The following is a 20117-nucleotide window of genomic DNA, read 5'->3' as shown; positions in this document are numbered from 1 at the left end:
TTTGCAAATATGGTGCCAATGTGGTATTTTACTGTTATGTTTGATGTCTAGGGTTGAGAAGAAGGGAATGCTTTAGCTCATTTTTATAGTTTACAGATAAATCTCAACTTGAGCTCTGAAGACATAGCTGCTATATAACTCTTTCTGCAAATATGAATAAACATGCTGAAGGGCTGGCTCACCGCAGCCATCACTGTTCAAATACAATGGAATCTTTCATCTGTGCCTGCCATCCTGGCTTTGAACTGGGAGCTGATGGAAAACAGTGTTGCAATAAATGGCAGCAAAAGCAGCCCAGGAAACGTGTAGCATTTTACAAATATTAAACAAGAGTACTAAACAAAAGAACCATACTGAATAACTTGCCAAAGCAGAAGCTCCTAAAATTGTTTTCCACTGGGGTGGAGTGAGAGTGGGATTTTATTTTATTTTTTCAATATTTTATTTAAATTCAATTTGCCAACATATAGCATAATGCTCAACGCTCATCCCACCAAGTGCCCTCCTTAATGCCCATCACCCAATGAAGAGTGGGATGTTAGAAGTCTAACACCCTCATTGTAGTTTGAGGAAACAAGAGACCAGAGTCAATAGACAATGGCTGGCATAATGACCCACAGTGCAGAGAGCAAGGACTGTCTCAGGGCTTGTGACTTGGGGCTCTTTTGGACGTAAAGCTCTGCTTTGTAAAGAGTCTTCCTACTTTCATCACCTCTGCTATGCAATATTTATTGAACACTAATAACTCCAATGTAAAACTCAATGAGTTTTGAGGTTACCATACCTGACACATCAGATACTCTAATGTGTATGTTTCATGTCACCTTCCCCTCCCTTTCCCATTTCTGCTCATTTCCATCATGCCTCTTTAAGCAGTTGCTTCTCACTGTATTCTCCTTCACTGACTCATTCCCCTACCCCTTTACTTCTTCTCTTCCCTGAAAAAAAAAAGATCCATCTCATCTAAGCTCAGCCTTTCCTCACCTAGGCTCAGTTAGGCAATTTAATATATCTTATTATGAATATATTAAAATGTTAAATATGCTAAAACTTTAGCTGTTATTAATAACTGTTACAGCTATTTTTTTTTGCAGGTCTTCTCCACTGATCCACTACTTAACCTGTAGATAAATAATACATTTCCTGCTTTACTAAGCTTAAAAATGCCTAATATAAATTCCATTTTCTCAACTTCGGTATTTCCCAAATACATGCATCCTCTTCTTCTTCCCTTTGTTTTCAAATGACAGAATTTTTTTTTTCTTATTTCTTTGGCTGATTTCTCCATCTCCTCTTCTTATGTAGTCATGATATAATCAACAATACATTTTCTTTCATCTTTAGACCCTACCTTTCTCCCAGTGACTTCTTCTCTTCTTTCCCTACTTCATATTTATGCCTTAGCAGATAAATTTTGTTGTGCTCACAGCAGAACTCTGTTAACTAGTTTTACTTTAAATTCAGGATCACAGATCTCAAATGATTATACAGCATGACTGGACCAATCTACACTATCAGAATATGTCTATTTCCATCCTCATCAAAAATGAATACTGACATCTTCTCTTTCTCTTCCAAATTTTTATATTATCCCCTTTTTTGCCTTTATTCTTAGCTTGTTTCTTACGTCATCAAGCAAGTGGATGCAAACTATCAGTTAAGTTAACAATTGACCAAAAATACCCCATAGAATCTTATGAAAAAGATTTCACTCATGTTCATATAAAGGAAGTAGTCCTAGGACTACCAAAGGCCATCTTCTCTACTATACTTCATATTCCATTCTCTCTTATTCTGTCAATATTTTTGCTATTGCAGTTACCTAACAGATCATTCTCAGCATGTCAACTTGGTACAGTATCTCTTATCTTTAAAGTACCCTCCTATGACCCCACTCCCTCCTAAGCTTCAATCTGAACCACTTCACATTAAAATTTTTCATCTCTTAGCCAATGTTCCCTCCTCATCTTGCACTCTCTTATCATCCCTGACTAATCAGATCTCCATCTCTACCCAACCATGATCACCCATAACTTCCATGCTTGTTGATATCTCTGGTTTTATCCTACTTGACCTCTCATCAGCATTCCACACAATGGACTAATCCCTGTTTTTTCTTGAAATGCTTTCTTTCTCATTCATGTTTTCATATTTTTGTGGTTTTCCTCTCAATCTCTGCCCCTTCTTTCAATGTCCAATTTACATTTCATTTCTCTTCTTCCTTTAACTTCATGTGAATATATCAGAGTATGTACTCAACATCTCCACTTGCTTGACTGGTAGACATTACAAACTTAGCAGGCCCAAAACAGAACTGCTGATTTCCAGTTTCAGTTTCAAAGATGCTCTTCCCAGTTCTCCACATCTTAGGAAACTATCAATTCAGTATTGGACAAAAACTCAATAACACAAAATTAATTAAGTGCCAGCACTAGGACTTGAACTGGGGTCCTTAGGTTCCAAATATACAGTCCTTTTAACTTTCTCCTGTACTTGAATATGTCTATATCTACTTAACAATTTAATCAAGGAAGAAGAATAATGATCATGATAAATAAACAATTGTGTGTTCTTCTGTAAGCTTTCTCATGAAGAGACATTCTTAGGGTCACTAAATTCTTCATTCTCCTCCATTGCACAAAATGCTGTTTCTTTAATGCTTGGGTGGCTAGTGTAGCCTTGAAGTCTGATGGTATGTTTTTATCGCTTAAAGACAAGGCAATTTTACTATGGTGATATTTGTCTTTTAAAGAGCAAACTAAATAAGACAGGAGAGAAGAATTAACTACTAATTAGGATACAACTTCTGAAGTGAATCTTTCTTTCAGTGCCCTGAGGAGTCCTTTCAAGCAGAGAGAAATGTGGATGGGTTTTTCTTTCTTATTAATATTTTGATTTTTAATGTAGCCAGAGGTTTAAGAGAGGAGTATATTTTACAAGTGTCTGAAATAAAATCTCTTGCAATCTGACGGTGCGTTTTCAGTTATCATGACAGAGGGGGCTATTATTGCTAATGACTTATGAGGTACAAGCTTTCTGTAGAATTTATTTAGGAAGGAAATTTGCCCTAGAGTAGAATACATTTAGTAGAAGTGTATTTTTACATTTATTTCCCTTATGTGAATATTTGGCTAAGTTCTTTGTGCAGCTCTCACTAGACCTCAATATTTACTAACTGACACACTAAACTTTCTTGGTGAAAACTGGTGTTTTGAGTTTTTTCAAAACCTGTAGGTGGAGTAAGTGTTTTCAGAACATGGTAATTTTTAAGAATGAGTTATGTGTCTTTCAGATAAAAGTATACTTTAGGAAAATATTATTTTACCTTTTCCCTAGGAAAACAATATTTTGTATTTATATAATTTCTCCTCAGAGGCTCTCCAAACACTGTATAGCATAAACATTAAATTTTCCTAGAGTGCTATACATGAACCATTAGCATTTTGTGATTAGAAATTGGAAGAGTCCAGATCCAGCATGGTTAAGACTTCCTCCAAATTACCAAGCAATATATAGTCGAACTTAAATTCTATATATATTTAATGTATATTTAATATGTTGAGTAAGTAATGATTATTGCTACCTGTGAGAAACTACAAAGATCATTTTTTAAAGTTTTTTTAGAGTATATATTTTTTTAAAGTAAGATGGTTGAGAATTATTTATACCTGTATCAAGAACACAAAATCTCAGCTTACTTCTAGTGGGCAGTTATAGATCTAAGTATGCACTTGTTTTAGTCCCATGCATTTTTTAATAAGATCACAGCAATGCAATTTATATTTAAATTAAATTACCACCAGCAGTCTTAGAACTTCATTGTCCACAGGAAATAACAAGAATAGGAGCCAAAATTTAAAATACATCTCCCTAAAGAGTATATGCTAGTGTATTGTAAAAAATATATCAGTGTTCTTCATTATTTCAATCTTTGCTTTAGCTTTTTTTTTTTTTTTTTGCTTTAGCTTTCTAATTCCTCAGTGCTAAAGTAGCTGTTTCTAAACCCAAAGGGGTTCTTATTTTCAGTAACAAATTGATTAGCATAATCCTTCCTTTTGTTTATTCAATCACTTAAAACCTATTTTTGAACATCTGTTGTGTGCTGAGTAATGCAAGATGATGGTGGCTAGAGGGATGAACACAGGGTTGTGCCCTGCATGCTCTGGGAGCACATAAGGCGGCTGCCTACCTTCAACTAGAGGCTGGGGATCAGAGAGGATCTATGCTATAACTGTACAGGAACTATAGCAGAGATCTAGGCAGTTTGAATGATAATATAGGCCTTTAAAGGATGCCACAATCCCAAGTACCCTTGTCCTGTTCTTTCCGGAACTAAGAATGGAAAGAAATGAACCAGTGTAGATACTCTTCATTAAGAAGAAGTGTGCCCAGACAATACAAATGAAGAAGAACAGTGGCCAATGGTGAAAATAGCAGAGTACCCAAATTCCATATTTTAAAAATAATTTGTTTATTTATGAGAGAGAGAGAGAGACCAGAGGGAAGAACAGAGGGAGAGGGACAAGCAGACTCCCTGCTAAGCGCAGAGCCCAGTGCTGGTGCTCAATCTCATGAGCCTGAGATTGTGACCTAAGTCGAAATCAAGAGTTGGACATTTAACCAACTGAGCCACCCAGGCACTCCCCAAATTCTATATTTTAACAGTGATTCAAATCATTATTTATTTCTCATTTCCTCATTAGGAAATGATGGATTATAATGCCTGTGTACTCAGGACAATTAATATCCATATGCTGAGACCGATGTCCCCCCAAAATACTTCCAACTAGTAGCATGTACTGGGATCAGCAAATTGTTTTTCGAAGTAATAGTATGTTTATGTAATAAGTGACACTCATATACATCAAAACTGATTAGCACAGCAACATGATACTAGTCACATATGATCAGCTCATTCATTGCTTTTGTGTTCATGCTTTTGTTCTAAAGCTATTTTTAAAAGTATTTTCATGTACTTATAGCCTCTAAAAAGGACAGATAATAACATACCATTAGCTTGAGAACAGATGTGTTAATTGGCAAACGACCTATTTGCGTTCTGATCATTTGATTCAATATGCATATTTTTTTATATCCTGAAAATACTATGAATTCCCAGAGGTAACTGTCTTTTAAGAAGAATGTTAATAATCACTGGTGGATTCATTACTTTTCTGCATCACTTTACCAATTTAACATTATTCATAGGTTTATTAGTATTTTGATATGGTATAGACATTTACAATGCCTAATTGCCGGCAGACTTTTACTTTTATATGTGTAGAGTGTTGATAAATTTCCAATGAAATTTGTCATCCTTCTAACAGAGAGTGTACCCATTATTGACATATATTCAGGTTTCTCTGTTGTTATGCTAATAACTCTCTTTCACTTGTTTTGGAAAGGATTTGAATTGGAAATTGTCAATTGCTGTGAAGAGAACAATTGTAGTTGTTCCCATTACTGTGAACGTGTACTTGGGGCAGGGGGTGGCCATTGTTCCTGCAACCAGAGACATCAGCTTGATTCAGATGAAAAAACATGCATAGGTAATGTATGGTAAATGTCATCTTCAGAATTTGACCAGGATTCATTTAGCCCTTTCCTCTCTAATACATACTTATAGCTGTAAATATGAGCCATGTCTCTCAAACTGCAAGGAGAATTAAATTGAATAGTATCTCTGGCTACTGGGCAAATGCAAAAGAAAGATTACTTGGCAGAAGACATCATTATGTTTAGATGGTTACTTTGAAATTAAAGGAGACTTAAAACATTTTAACAAAATATGTGGACTTAATAGTTTTATGTTAAGAAAATATTGCATAGCCTACCTAACCATTTAATGTCATTTGAAATTCAAACAGCACATGTACCTTACTTTACCTCAAGCAGAAACTAAACCATGTGCATTGATGTTTAACTTGGTAATGATTTGGGTGAGTGTTCAACTTTGGTATGGCAAATAACTACATTCCAAAAGAAAACTTTAAAAGATATTATTCTTTGGAAATCCCAGCTCAAACCCATTCTTAATGGATAACATTTTCAACATATTATTAGAACTTTTATCAAATGGGAATCTAAGAATGAACTCCACCCTGACACTGCTCTGTATGAAGTGTTTAATCTAGAATATCCCTACAAACAGGGATAGTGAGCATCAAACTGTTTTACTATGTACTTTGGTTCTGCGAATCTATAAGCCTCTAAAGCAATTTGTCATTATTCAGAAATTCTGATACGATTCTTTTGTGATACTTTATGTCACCTTTCTTAAAAATCATAATATGATTACTGAAAAAATCTTTGACTGGGGCACCTGGGTGGCTCAGTGTTAGTCTGCCTTTGGCTTAGGTCGTGATCCCGGGATCTTGGGATCAAGTTCCTCATCATGCTCCCTATGGGAGCCTGCTTCTCCCTCTGCCTACGTCTCTGCCTCTCTCTCTCTCTCTCTCTCTCTCTCTCTCTGTGTCTCTCATGAATAAATAAATACAATCTTAAAAAAAAAACAATTTTGACTACTTAATACTAGTCAATAGGATTAGAGACAAATTGAAGTATAATAAAAGAAGAGGTGAATTTCAGAGGTCTAAGTATTTGGGATTTTTTATTTTGGCACTACAATGTGACAGAGTGAACTTAGAGATTTTGAAGTATTCTGGTTTCATAAATTATTTAACCAAAACAATCTCATTACATGTTATTTCTTGATCCAACATTGCTTTGTGCATTTTTCCCAGTTACAGTGATTATATTAATGAAACCGGTTGTTTCTCTTGCCACTTTTTATGTAATGAAAAATAAGTTTATATGTTTCTATCTTGTTAATGTTTTTATCTCTGAAAAATGTAAAGGGCTTCCTTCTTTCTTCCCTCCTTCCCTGCCTTCCTTTCTTCCTACCTATCTTCCCATTTTGATTATTGGATAAGAGAAACTGGAATTTTGCTAAACCTCTGCAACTTACAATCTGGTGTCTTTCCTTATTCTTTGAAAAGTACAATTCAGCAAAGCTATTATTTATGGCTAGACAAAAAATAAATAAATAAATAACATCTGCCAGGGTCAAAATGTGGAAAAGTGCATATTTATGATATTTTAGCAGTCAACATGATGTTAAATTGTTTATGGCTCAAATTTATTTCATTTCCAACAATAAATAATACTCATTCCTTAAGTCCAAATATTCACTAAAGGCAATGATTTGTTCGGAGTGTTCATCTGCATACTTCGCTTACTTGCCTGAGAGCAGATTAAGGCCATGTATGCTTTGTAAAAACATTCATGCATAAAGGAAACTAAATAATTTTTTTAGCTTATTCTAAGATTAGCTTTTTAAAATATATTTGAATATACAAATAGATGTGAAAATCAGTCATCCAATCTGCAAATGTTTAGTCTTACCCAAGTGCAAATTTTATTAGGGTTAAAACCTAGAGATGTGTTAATATAATTTGAAAGACAACTGTCTAAAATGTGAGTATCTGATCAACAATAAAGTCCCTACATTTTAACAATTTTTAAATATTAGAAAATATTTTTAAGATTTATTTATTTATTTCAGAGAAAGCAAATAAGCAGGGGCAGGGGCAGGGGCAGAGGGAGAGGGAGAGAATCTCAAGCAGACTCCCCCCTGAGCACTCATTGTTCGCCTGATGGAAGGCTTGATTCCACAATCCTGATATCAGGATCTGAGCCAAAATCATGACCTGGCCACTTCACCAACTGAGTCACCAGGCGCCCCTAGAAAATATTTTTTATTTATAACTTTTGGAGCTCTGTTCAGTGGTTACATATGGGGAACAGATACAGAAGCTCAAGTAATTTTGCTATTTACTTTTGATGCTTCTCTGAAATTAGAGTTAAAATGTCAAATTGTTTTGCCTAGTTACAATTAATGTTCCGTTTTTTATTAAGGCTAAATTTTTATGTGCAGGTGAATTTCTCTGTAACATTGCAATATTTGGCATATTGGCCTATGTAGGAAAAAATAGAGTGAGGAAAGTTAAAAGGGAAAAATAAGCAAGCAAATCTCACCAAATAAGATCAGAAAAAAAAAATCAAGGAATTTGGGAAACATATGATGCAAAAATTGGGGAGACAGGGCATTTTAAGAAAGGCTTATAAGGTAGAAAGGATAGGGTTTCAGGTGAGTTCCAGATTGAGGAAGTTATGGATTAGACAAGCTAGAACTAGCCCCAGAGGAATGATAATAGAAGAAGAATCCAAATGGATCATAAAATGATAAACTAAGGAACTAATATTCTAATTATGTGATGCAGCTCTGCTTCTAGCTAATTGAGAACAGGGAATCCTGAGACCTGTATGTTTAAAGGTTCTGGTGGTATCTGAGAAGACCTTAAAAAAAAATCTTAAAATTAAAAAAAAAACAAAAAACCTAAAGGATAGTGTTTTAGATGAAATGAAACTGAGTTTTTTAAAAAAAGTTTTGGTCTCCTATATTCATGCTCTTTAATCCAAAGGACAAAGAAGGGTTTAATATTAAAAAGGCAAAAATATCATGTAGAATTTTGTGAGCAGCACTACTTATGACATTTGGCAGGCAGAAGAGTGTTTTGTGTCCAAATGACCCTCATTTAGATATTTTATGGTGACCCTTCACCTTGGCTGATTGATTGCATTTTTTCTCTCTTTTTTCTTATCTGCATTTCTTACATTAGTACCCTTTCTAAGGTTAATTGAGACACTGACCTTTTATATCTGTGGCTGCTCGTGTAGTTACAGAACAGTGAAATTTAGTAAAGTCAGCACTGCAGGCCACCCAACTTAACAGCTCAACAAACAGAGGGGGTCAAACTGAACCAAGGGCAAATAGCCAAAAACCCTGACCACACAATCCCCAGGTGTCTAGCCTAAGGAAATAGTGGGTGAAGAGTCTGATGCTACTCCTCAGCCAATTATGCTAGAAATGATCACCTCAAAACTCAGGCCAGATATCATGTAGCGGAAAGGTTCCAATTTGACATCTTCCAGTGCATGTTTATTTTCCTCCAGGCCATTCTGTCTTAGGAAGCAACATTCAAAATTATAGAATTCTAGATAGTGTGTCGAAGGAGACTTAAAGACTATCACTTAGAAAACTGTTTATCTGATAGTCCTGCCAGGGTAATGGTGTCACCGGTGGTGATCAAAGCCCCTAGACCCCCCTCATCCATCCAGTCAAAGCAACATCAAAAAGTTCAAGCAAATGCCCTGAAATATTGCCATTTAAAACCTAACATTTACAGTGACTTTCTACCCTCTCTGAATTGTGGTTACCACATCTCTTGCCAGTCACGTGGAATCCTTTTGCTTGGGGAATGCTCTTTCATCTGAAGTTCTAGAAGAGTAAACACCTTATGGAAGCTAAGACTACCTCCGCTTTGCAGCTATGAAACACTCACTAAATGGAATTTTTTTGGCTCTTCTCAAGCTGTTTTTGTTGTTGTCATTGTTCTTCAGGCTCTCTGTTGACTCAGTCAGATTGCTGTTTAAACTGGGAAAATAGCAGATAACTCCTTTCCTGTGCTTATAAATGCATTTGGAGATTATTTACATACTTTAAAAATAAATAACAAGCATAAGAAGAAGCAGGCAAGAAACATAAACCCAAATGCGGGCCTCATTCTTTTTGTGTTATAGTTTCTCTAGTTTCTCTGATGTATGTACAGCGTAGCCCTAGAAACAGAAAATGATTTGTAGAACAGTTGTGACTTAGAAGTGAGGCTTTTCGATACTTCCCTAGGTTGGTTCAATTCCTGTCCCTTAAATAACAGAAATGTCCTTTTCCCCTTCAGACCTTGATGAATGTGAGAGTGGAGAACGCTGCTGTGCCCAACTCTGCGTCGTCGTCGACTGTTTAGGAAGCTATGAAGGTAACAGGAAGGCTCTATCAGTCCTGATGGTGGTGGATGTGATAGTAAATTCCTGAGATCTAACACGAAACCATTATGTGATGGGGGAATCAAGGCAGAAGGAACCTCTGAGGCCAAGTGTTGGGGGAAGAAAGGGAACATTTTGACACTCTAGGAACTTGGATTTGTACGTGGTTCTACCATTTACTACTATATGAACTGGGACGACCCTAACTGCCCTGAACCTCAGGTCCTCATCAGTAAAGTGAAGACAGTAATAGGATCAGTGGATAAATTAGGTAAAGTAATAAATGTAAAGGGCCTAGTACTGTGATTGACATCAAGAAATCACTCCGCTGAAAGTAGTTATTATTATTATAATATTCATTGGCTCATAATCCCTTTTACCTAATTTAATATATATACGGGCAAGTAAGAGATTTGAGTAGGCCGTAGCACACTGCCATAGGAATCACTCATGGCAAGCTTGACTGGAATTAGACATGGTTACTGAAAGTCATTTTAATTAGGGAGTTGTAGCAAAAGGATTCCCAGTTCATGCGCCACAGTCCAAATCTGTACTGAACCCTTTACATACCTGACATTAATCTAGCTAATCCAAGCTTTAAGATGAGTCATTTTACAATCTTCTAACTTATTTTTTTAAGATTATTTATTTATTTATTCATGAGAGACACACAGAGAGAGGCAGAGACATAGGCAGAGGGAGAATGAGGCTCCCTGTTCAGAGCCCGATGTGGGACTCGAACTCAAGACCCTGGGACCACGACCTGAGCCAAAGGCAGATGCTCAACCAATGAACCCCCCAGGCATCCCATAATCTTCTAACTTATTTGTTAAAATTGATTCAGTTACCTTTCAGGTGCTTTCTAAATATGTATATATATTTAAATATCATAGGAAATTTAGGTGAGTAGGATTAATTCACCCTTTTTTATACTATTACGAATGGCTCATATAAGTCATTGCTGTAATTTATTTCTTAAAGTTTATCTTAAATATACCTAAATTTTCATTTCGGATCAATATTATCATTATCTTGAACCATGGGTTTTTTTAAAATAAAAGCAAAGATTAGAGAATTGATGTCTATTTCAATAATGGTAAAATCATGTATGAAGGCTTTAATGCCTCAGAGAGAATAGTGTTTCTTTGCTTAAAGAAATAAATTACTGCACTCTGTTGAGGATGATAGATATGTTTCTTCATACAGATAGCCAAGCTTCCCAGCCTTGCAATGTAGATAATAGCAAAGAATGCAAAACTATATCTATATATTCTAAACACAGTAGAGTATATTACCATTTGCCACATTCCATCCAATTAGCAGGGCCAAAAAAAAATTGAATTTCATGTACCATCTGCTTTTAAGTAGAGTGAGCCAAGAGATGATTGTATGGCGTGAATGTACATACTTGGGTACACACATCCAAATGGAAAAGGTATCCAAAATCTGAAGCAAAACTTAGATACTCAGCTTTATAAATGAACTTTTAGTATCATAAACACACTGACCAGGGTCTGGGCTCAGATGTGGACATATACGCCATCAGTTAAGCCCAATGAGACCAAGGCTGGGGCTCTTTCATTTCTAAAATTTTCCACAAGCCTTGTACGGAATTACACATGGAGTAATGCTTCACCATAGATACTGAATAATTCAAGAGTGATGAACATTCTACAAAGTGGTGCACTCAGACCATTGAATTTCTTTTAAGTTGTAAATTCTTCATCAAAATCGTGTGATCAAGATTTCAGGAAGAACTTGTCTATGTAGATGAACTACAGTAAACTTGGAAATGAGTGGAGGAAAAGTAACTGGCAGGGTATACTTGAGGAAGAATTCAGGGACTCTGCCTTCTATATGGCAAACCCTTGGTATATAGCCTGATAGAGGTGACAAGGGGAGAAGAATTATGCCCATGAGGTCATAATGTCTATTTTATCTCTCCACACCTAAAAGCAGACATTATTTAAATTGTCCTAGACACAGAGGAGAGTCTGTCTGGATGTCAGTATAGTCTATGACCAGCTGTGTATTAATTCTTTGGGGACATAAGACTGTCCCCACAGAAGGCTGCAGAAGAAGAAGGCTGCAGAATTGGAAGTGATGGGAAAACTTGCATCTGTAAGTCCCTGTGAAGAATGTTATTGTATTTCTTCTAAACTACTTCAACCCTTATTTTGTTCTTGGAGAGCAACAGAGACCACATGTCCCTTACCTCAACCTGCCCTCCCCCATTCTGTCTTCACAGACTGAGCTCTTCCTTTTCCTTTGGTTCAGTCTGCTGCTGTGGCTTCAACTTCATGCTTGCTGCTTCTCACCTGCATTTACAAAAGACTTTTTGAAAGGGCCTTCTCAAAGAGTTGCACCTTCCAGTCGCCCCCTGCCTCGGCTGTCTGGTTCAAACTCTCTCATTTCTCTCATCAACCACTGCTCAGTTTTTCCTTCTTTTAACTATCGTGTTGAATCCAGGCCTTTTTCTGCTTGGCCTTAGCCTTAGATGATGGCAAGCTGGAGGAAGAGCGGGAGAATTAGAAGTTGTAAGGTGTCCAGGTCTTCGATTCAAGAGCCCACCTCAACTGCTTCATGATGCCACTATCTCTGTGCCTCCCGCGCACGAAGATGAAGAAGATGATGATGAGGAGGAAACACATATTTGAGGAGAACTGACTGCTTTGAGCAAAATTAGTGAGTAAGAGAATTTTATTTCATTATACCCACCTCTTTATTTTTAGGCAATGCACATAAATTCTCTTAAAGGTAATTTCATTATTAATATTTAATGCCATCGGATGTTTTGATATGTTAGCAAGAAAAGTGGGACCAAAATTAGTTCTTCACTGCTTCCTATCAAATTCACCGTCCTTTATTTTTCTTCCTTTTGCACAATAAAGGTTTCCATGTAGGTATGGGTAGGGGTGGGGGTGCAAGTTGGAGGGGGGACTGTGGAAGTGCATATGGTGAAATAGAGCTGGAAGCTCTCCTTAGATTAGCATAACAGGGAGAAGGATTGGATTAGGACCTTGTGGTTCTTCTATTAAAACTCCACTAGAAGTCATTATTATATAGTTGAAATTTACCTCAAATAGCCTTAAAATCTAGATTCTTTCTACATTTTAAAATGCCAAGAAGCAATTGTTCATTATGCTAAAGTGGACCAAGAAAAATATCTTTAAAAATGTGAGCAGTTTCTCTTAAACATCCACGCAACAGAACTGAAGCATCAAATCACTTCTGATCAAAATAAATTAGCATACCCTCTTTCAAAAGTAACAGTTTGCAGCCAGTCTGCTGCCTCTTTTTTTCTTTTCTTTGTAAAACAGAGCTGCTCTTTTTGTTCTCCCTCTATTCATGGCATTTTAACACTATCGAAGCTGGATGATTGCTCTAGGAAGAGTTGGTTAAAATGGCAGAAATATTTTAATGCTATGGTCAGTCAGTCCATAAGAATAATACCAAAAAATGTGTCTGTATAAAAATGGAAATGTTTTATTGTTTCTTAATTAAACTCCTGATTCTTTGGCCACTCAAAAGTCAGAAGAGAAACAGAATAGAGACCTGGCTAAACAGGACAGGCTTTCCATGGTGGAAGGGGAGGAGGGCGGGTGTTGGAGGGGAATGGGTGACGGGCACTGAGGTGGACACTTGACGGGATGAGCACTGGGTGTTTTTCTGTATGTTGTTAAATTGAACACCAATAAAAGTTAATTAAAAAAAAAAAAAAAAAAGGAAGTCTGAAAGATCTGACCTAGAAACAGGAACAAAACTTAAAATGGAATGTTCCTTAAAACAACTGAAATCAAGTCTCTCCATCCTTATTCAAATTAAAGTAATTTCCCTGAGGAATAGAATGGAAAATCACATTATGGTACATTTATGCAATAGAAAACTACACAGCCATTAAGAAATAAACTAGCATGCAAACAATATGGGTAAGTTCCACGAACATTCTACTGAAAGAAAGAAATTTGATATCAAAGACTGCATGCCTTTTTTTTTATTTTTTTAAAATTTTTTAAATTTTTATTTATTTATGATAGTCACAGAGAGAGAGAGAGAGAGAGAGGCAGAGATACAGGCAGAGGGAGAAGCAGGCTCCATGCACCGGGAGCCCGATGTGGGATTTGATCCTGAAGACTGCATGCTTTATATAAAGTTCTTTTATATGAAGTTCATAAGTAAGAAAAATATAATCTGTGGTGACAGAAATCTGGATAGCACTCAATTTGTGAAGCTAATGATCAAGAAATCATCAAATCACCTTTGAGTTTTTGCGATGCCGGTAACAACCTGTATCTTGACCTGGATGGCATTTACAAGGGGTTATTTACATCGTGGAGAAAAAAGTATGAAGTGTACGCTTGAGTTTTATGCACTTGTCTGCATGCATATTAAATGTCAATATTAAATGTTTTCTCTTTGAAGAGAAAACAACAGCTTTGCATTTAAAAAAGCCCAGAAGAGGGGCACAGGGGCACCTGGGTGGCTCAGTTCTTAAGCATCTGCCTTCAGCTCAGGTCATAATCTGGCGCCATGTAGGGCTACCTGGTCAGCCAAGAGGCTGCTTCTCCATCTCCCTCTGCCCCTCCCTGCTGTTCATGCTCTCTCTCTCTCACTCTCTCTCTCTCTTTCAAATAAATAAGTTAAATAAATAAATAAATAAATAAATAAATAAATAAACAAACAAACAAGCCAGCCAGCCAGCCTGAAAGGAAGAGCACCAAAGTGCCAGAAGCATTGATTCTTTTTGTGTTCAGGAATCAACGGTAATTTCTCTTTACCTTTTTACTCTCTTTTACTCTTTTACTCTCCTAAATAGTGGTTAGGGTCTATAGTCCAAGCTCTGTTTTAAAATATATTATTGCTATTGCTTTGCTATTCTCTTTGTCTGTAAGTGCTTAGGAAATATGCCCAAGGATCTTTTTTCTTTTCTTTTTTTTTTTTGTTTTTTGAGGAATGAAGCGTCTCATTTCCATTTCCAGTGATATAAATGGTATGAACCAACTAAGATGGTATCATCATTCAGTGGGTGAAGATCACACCTTCAGACACAATAGCAGTGTGAGCTGTGAGGACCATAGGAAAGGAGGCAGATGCCTGGAAGGAAGGAGTGAGTGCTCTTGCCCAGATGACTGGGGAGATAATCTTTGCAGCACAGTAAGTCATACTCTGGAGAATTGGTAAAAGGCTAATGAGCTCTCCTTTACTACTAGTAAAGTACTGTGATGAGTTCTCTTATATGTGTGCTCTCCCTAAAACGTTTTAACAAGGTAAACAATTGATATGATGAGAAGCTAATTTATTTGCTGTGCATAAAGAATGCTTATGAAATGCTGAGGTTTTAAACTGAACATGTGATTAAAAGGGGAGATTTTGTGTTACCTGGGCAACTTGATGTGCTGTATCTTGTATATCTTCGGAACATAAAAATTAATAAAGGATCCTAATATTCTAGGCCTATAAAAATCCCTCCATTTAAATAAATCATTAGGCCCTGGCAAGCTATTCCCAATGAAGAAAAAAAGGGTTTGTGTTACAAAGTGCAATTAATGGAAGTACTTGACTGCTTCATTTTGTCTGTGTTTTTTTTTTCTTTTCCTTTTCTTTACAAAAATGTGTTAATGTAAGCCAATGACACTTTTAAGTTTCTTATGTCTCTCAGGAGAAAAATATCAAAGATTTGAAAAGTGATACCTTGAATACATCTTTTCCTTTGCATTTTAAATGGAGGTACTTGTAGGAGAGAAAATTGCCAAGTACTGAAATCAAAATATATGGACTGGTTCCTCTTTGTGTTTAAAATTTCCCTTATAAATTTTTTTAACAAGAGGGTTTTCTTTCCTTCGTTTTTGTGATTAGCTGGAAAGATGATATGAGCAGATTTTCTTTTGAACCCCTCGCATATGGGAAGAAAGATGACAAGATAGATGCAAAACTTGAGTCAGAACACAGTGAAGTAGTTTACCCAAAACTACTAGTTAGAGTGTCGAGGATCTTCCTTAAGCATCCCTCTGATCATGTTCCTATGCTGCTCAAAATACTTTAAGGGTGACCCATTTCCTGATACATAAGCACACACTTCTAATATAGTTCTGGCAAGCATCTACAATCAGGCCCTCATAAATCATTTTCTTTTTTCCTAATCATAGCTTTTTGCTCAACTTATTTCCAGCAAACTAAACCACTCACTATTTAATGCTTTGCACTTTCAGCTTTGTGTCTTTTGCTGAACTGCTGTCTTTGTCTATTGCTGCTTGTTGCATGAAGCTTTTTTTTTTCTTTTATCTTTTTTTTGCATGAAGCTTTATTTGATGACCCTAGTCTAGCCACAGCTATTTTTGGTGGACTGCAAGTCACTGTCTCTCTCTCTACATTGAATTAGAGTTAGCTATCTCCTATTCTATCTCCTCTACTAGACTCAGAGTTCATTTATCAGATCCTATCCATGTTTCTCCAAAGGGAAGGCACCCAGTACATGAATGGACAAATGAATAAAAGTTGGCATTGAGACACCCAGCTATATTGACCTGCAACTTGATGCACTCAGCTCTATGCAATTAGGATCAAATAAATGTGGTTTGATGACTATTAGGAAGTAAATACTTCCCTTAAATCCATTTCATTGGTAAATATGTATCTTCTAAACCCTTGATTTCTAACATGGCAGCATGGGAAATGAAACTAAAAATCTATCTCAAATACATCAGAATAAAACCTCTCTGATACACAATTAATATAGAAATATTGAAGATGAATTTGTTGAAATAAAGATAGGATAATTTCTTCCTTAGCTTTGGAAAATCTTGCTGTAAGAATTCAAAAAAACTTACTACATATAAATCAACAAGGTAGGTTTCAACCATGTTCCCAGTTTCTCTTTCCTATCCCCTTTTGTTTTTCTCTTTCCTTTCTTTCTCCATTGCATAGTATATTCAGGCTCAAAAGAAAAGAAAAAAGTCAATAAGAAGCCAAGTTTCCATGTTAGTATCTGGAATGGTGTGGGTAGGTAGATAGAGAAGGTGATAAAGTACAATTTTATAATATTTAGCCAATTATGATAAAATATCAATTAAAATGGTTACTTAAATCATCTCAACAGCTGTATTTGCTTAAGTTGCATTTTCCCCAATTTATTTTTTTAATGGAATACTATACACTTCCTAAAAACCCAACAAATCAAAGAAAACAGTTGTTTGCTTGACTTCATCAATCTTTGACAATGCAAAATACCTTGGGACCTTCAAGCCAGTCTTAGCTGCATTCATTCCCAGTTAAAAATACATGGCATTTTTTTCCTATATTTTCTTCCCATTTTTCAAAATAGAAGGTGCCATTTTTTTCTCATTAAGGTTAATGACAGTTACACAACAAAGATATCTAGGTAGCTGTGAAAATGTGAGTGTTAGAGTTTAAGGAACAAGGTAATTTTGCAGGTGAATCTTGATTGTTCATTTCATAAGGACCTTGGTTCTTCAGTGACCATCATTTTAACTAGCTGCATTTGTAATTCCCCCCAGGAATGATTATGCCATCCAAGCTAGAAGTATGCCTGTGACTCTTTATGGGTCTGCAACCCACAGAGATTTTTAATTCCCTATAGCGTTCTGATAGAAAGACAAAAATTTCTTTCTCCAATTGTATCGCAAGTATATTACACTGCCTGTTCACCTTCTCCACTTTCTTCATAGCTTTTTCTCCAGAGACGCATGGGAAAGTATCTAGCAGCATCTGTGATTGTCAGAATGGATGCACCCATGATCCTCTGGACAGTGCCAGTACTTCCCCCTCCAAGAGTTCCTGGGAAAACCTACTGTTTATAGAAGGCAGCTGGTGCTAGTCACATGACATAGCTCCTTAACTTCTTGAAGCTTCTAATAAGAAATAAAATAAGTGAAAATTACATCTAAGGGCACCTGGGTGGCTCAGTCAGTTGAGTGTCAACTCTTGGTCAATTCTTGGTTCTGGCTCAGGTCATGATCTTATGGGTCATGAGATTGAGTCCCTTGTCTGGCTCCCCACTCAGTGGAGAGTCTGCTTGAGGATTCTCTCCCTCTACGCCTCCCTCCACTCTCATTCTCTCCCTCAAATAAACAAATAAATAAAATCTTCAAATGAAAATTACATCTGTATTTTTCAAGATAGCCTTTTCTGAAGAAGAAAAAATGTGGTGTCTATGGATACAAACGTACAGTTGCTTTGACTGATACCACATATATCTAAGCAGGATAAATCTTGATACAGAGAAAGGCTTTTTCTTCTGCTAAGCAAAAAGTTGAGTTTGTGTATATAGGTTTGGACATAGGAGTTAGAATTTATTTGCTCTGCATAATAAAAGGAAGAAAAAAATAGGGCTCTTTGGGCAAACTAGGGAGGAAAAGAAAGATCTGAGAAGCAAAAGAGATGATATAGAGAGAAAAAGACAGGAGAAATGAGGGATAAAAATCTCACAAAATGCCTATGAGTGCTGTGTGTGGATTTTACATAGAAACCAGTGAAGAGGCCATATTTTCAGCATGAGCAGATAAAGCACAAAAAAGAAACTGCTTGTACAAGCCCAAGAGCTGAATGCAGTCAATGCGGAGAAGAGTCTTTGGAGACTGCTAGAAATCCTGGGGAGTTTATTAGATTCTCACAGATCACAGAACTGGAGATATGGAAATCAAGTTTACTTCCCTTTCTGAGAGATGTAGAAAGACTCCTGTTAGCATTCCAGTTATTTATGCCCCTGAACAATGTTTATTCACTTATTCAAAAGATATATATGAAGTAGTAAGGCAGCGTGTATGCTAGGTATTATGATACAGTAGCAAAAAAAAAAAAGTTGGAAAATAAAGAAGATTCTGGTCTTTCCATGTGGAACTTACAGTCATATTCAGAGCAGACATAGGTTACAGATGTTGGTAGGTATTAAGACTTAAATATTAATGTATTAATATGTGCTTGGAGGTCAGACTGGGAGGAAAAAACAGACTGCATGAGCCAGGGAGCAACTTCTGGAGAAGTAACATTTAAGCTGAAGTTAAGCTGAAGATGGAAAAATGAGGAGATGTGACATGGGATGAGTGAAGGAAGAGGGCCCACACCGAGAGGGCCTCCTGTTACCAGACTCTCAAGTGAGAAAGAGTGAGGTTTACCAGAGGAACGTGCAGAAGGTCAGCTGGTGGAGCAAACAACCGGGGAGACGTTAATACAACAGAAGTCAGCTGGTACAGGGGCCCATAGGTCTTGTTAAGATCGGAGTTTCTGATCTGACAGCACAATGGCAAGTCATTGTAGAATTTTAAACAGAGGGTAGGGAACCATATCTGTGCTTTTTTAAAAAAAAGTCTCCCTAGCTTCAGTCCAATTACATTGGACACATCTTACCTGTTACAGTCTCCTTATTTCATATAGCAACAGCTCTTGCACGTTTTTGCATGTGGATTAATATTTGCTTTGTGAGTCCTTCTGACCCTCCAGGAGCCCCCAAAAGGATTCTTTGGGAAGAAATGCAAAAGGAAGTGTAACTACACTGACAATGGCCATCGCCACAGGGTCTGTGGTGCTTGTATGTGTGGCTCAGTGCGCAGTGGGAGGTTTTGTCACCTGAGTAAGTCATGGGCAATAATTTGCCCTCTACATGAAGCAAGAAGGCTAAAAAAGTACCAAAAATATGTTAGAGGAAGAGGGTAAAAACCTAGCATTTTATATAGTCCTATCATATATATGATGGTTTACGTTCTAGTCTTTGTTTAGCCTCCTGACATTATAGAATCTAGATTTTGATGAATGAAAGAAAACTATTTCTGAATCACTTTTTTTTTTCTTGTTATTTACCTCAAGAGGATTTCACGGGCACCTTCAAATGGACATTTGACACTTTAGGAGAATTGAATATCAAAGGCCCAGAGCTACTTTCTTTTATTTCTGTGTTCTAATGCAAAGCAATATCATTCCCCAGGATTTCTAAAACGGCTATTCATTTTGCATTTTGACCATCAATCACATTTTGCAAAAGTTGCAAGAAAATGCAATCACCAATAAATACTTCAGCCCGTCAGAAACTTTTAGGATTTCTCCTAGTGAATCAGTGCCAGATGCCCACCACCCCATCTTGAAGCTGTGTACAAGTACCTGTGAGCCTAAGAAATCTCTGCCCTGTTCCTCTGCCTGTTTCACATGCCCTCCTCTGGAAATCCTTCCTCAGTGAACCTCAGTAATACCATGACCTGCTTTTTAATAACAGAGACCTTTTGGAA

General features: G+C 36.7%; 1 protein-coding gene across 21 annotated transcripts in view; it reads left to right on the top strand.

Annotated features, from left to right (window-relative positions):
• The window catches only part of LOC112926656 (thrombomodulin-like), a 104870-nt gene that overhangs the window by 13047 nt on the left and 71706 nt on the right, over window positions 1–20117 (top strand). For 13 of the 21 annotated variants that reach the window (XM_072752290.1, XM_072752289.1, XM_072752285.1 and 10 more), the window contains exons 2-5: window positions 5406–5549; window positions 9798–9875; window positions 12374–12567; window positions 14834–15036. Coding sequence is in view for 19 of the 21 variants with exons in the window: in XM_072752285.1 (XP_072608386.1) it covers window positions 14836–15036 (201 nt within the window). In the remaining 2 variants the exon portion in view is untranslated. The other 8 variants (XM_072752288.1, XM_072752279.1, XM_072752286.1 and 5 more) reach the window with 5 other exon arrangements.

This window comes from Vulpes vulpes, chromosome 3 (assembly GCF_048418805.1).
Source record: "Vulpes vulpes isolate BD-2025 chromosome 3, VulVul3, whole genome shotgun sequence".
NCBI lineage: Eukaryota > Metazoa > Chordata > Mammalia > Carnivora > Canidae > Vulpes > Vulpes vulpes.
This window is presented reverse-complemented; position numbering and strand designations above follow the sequence as displayed.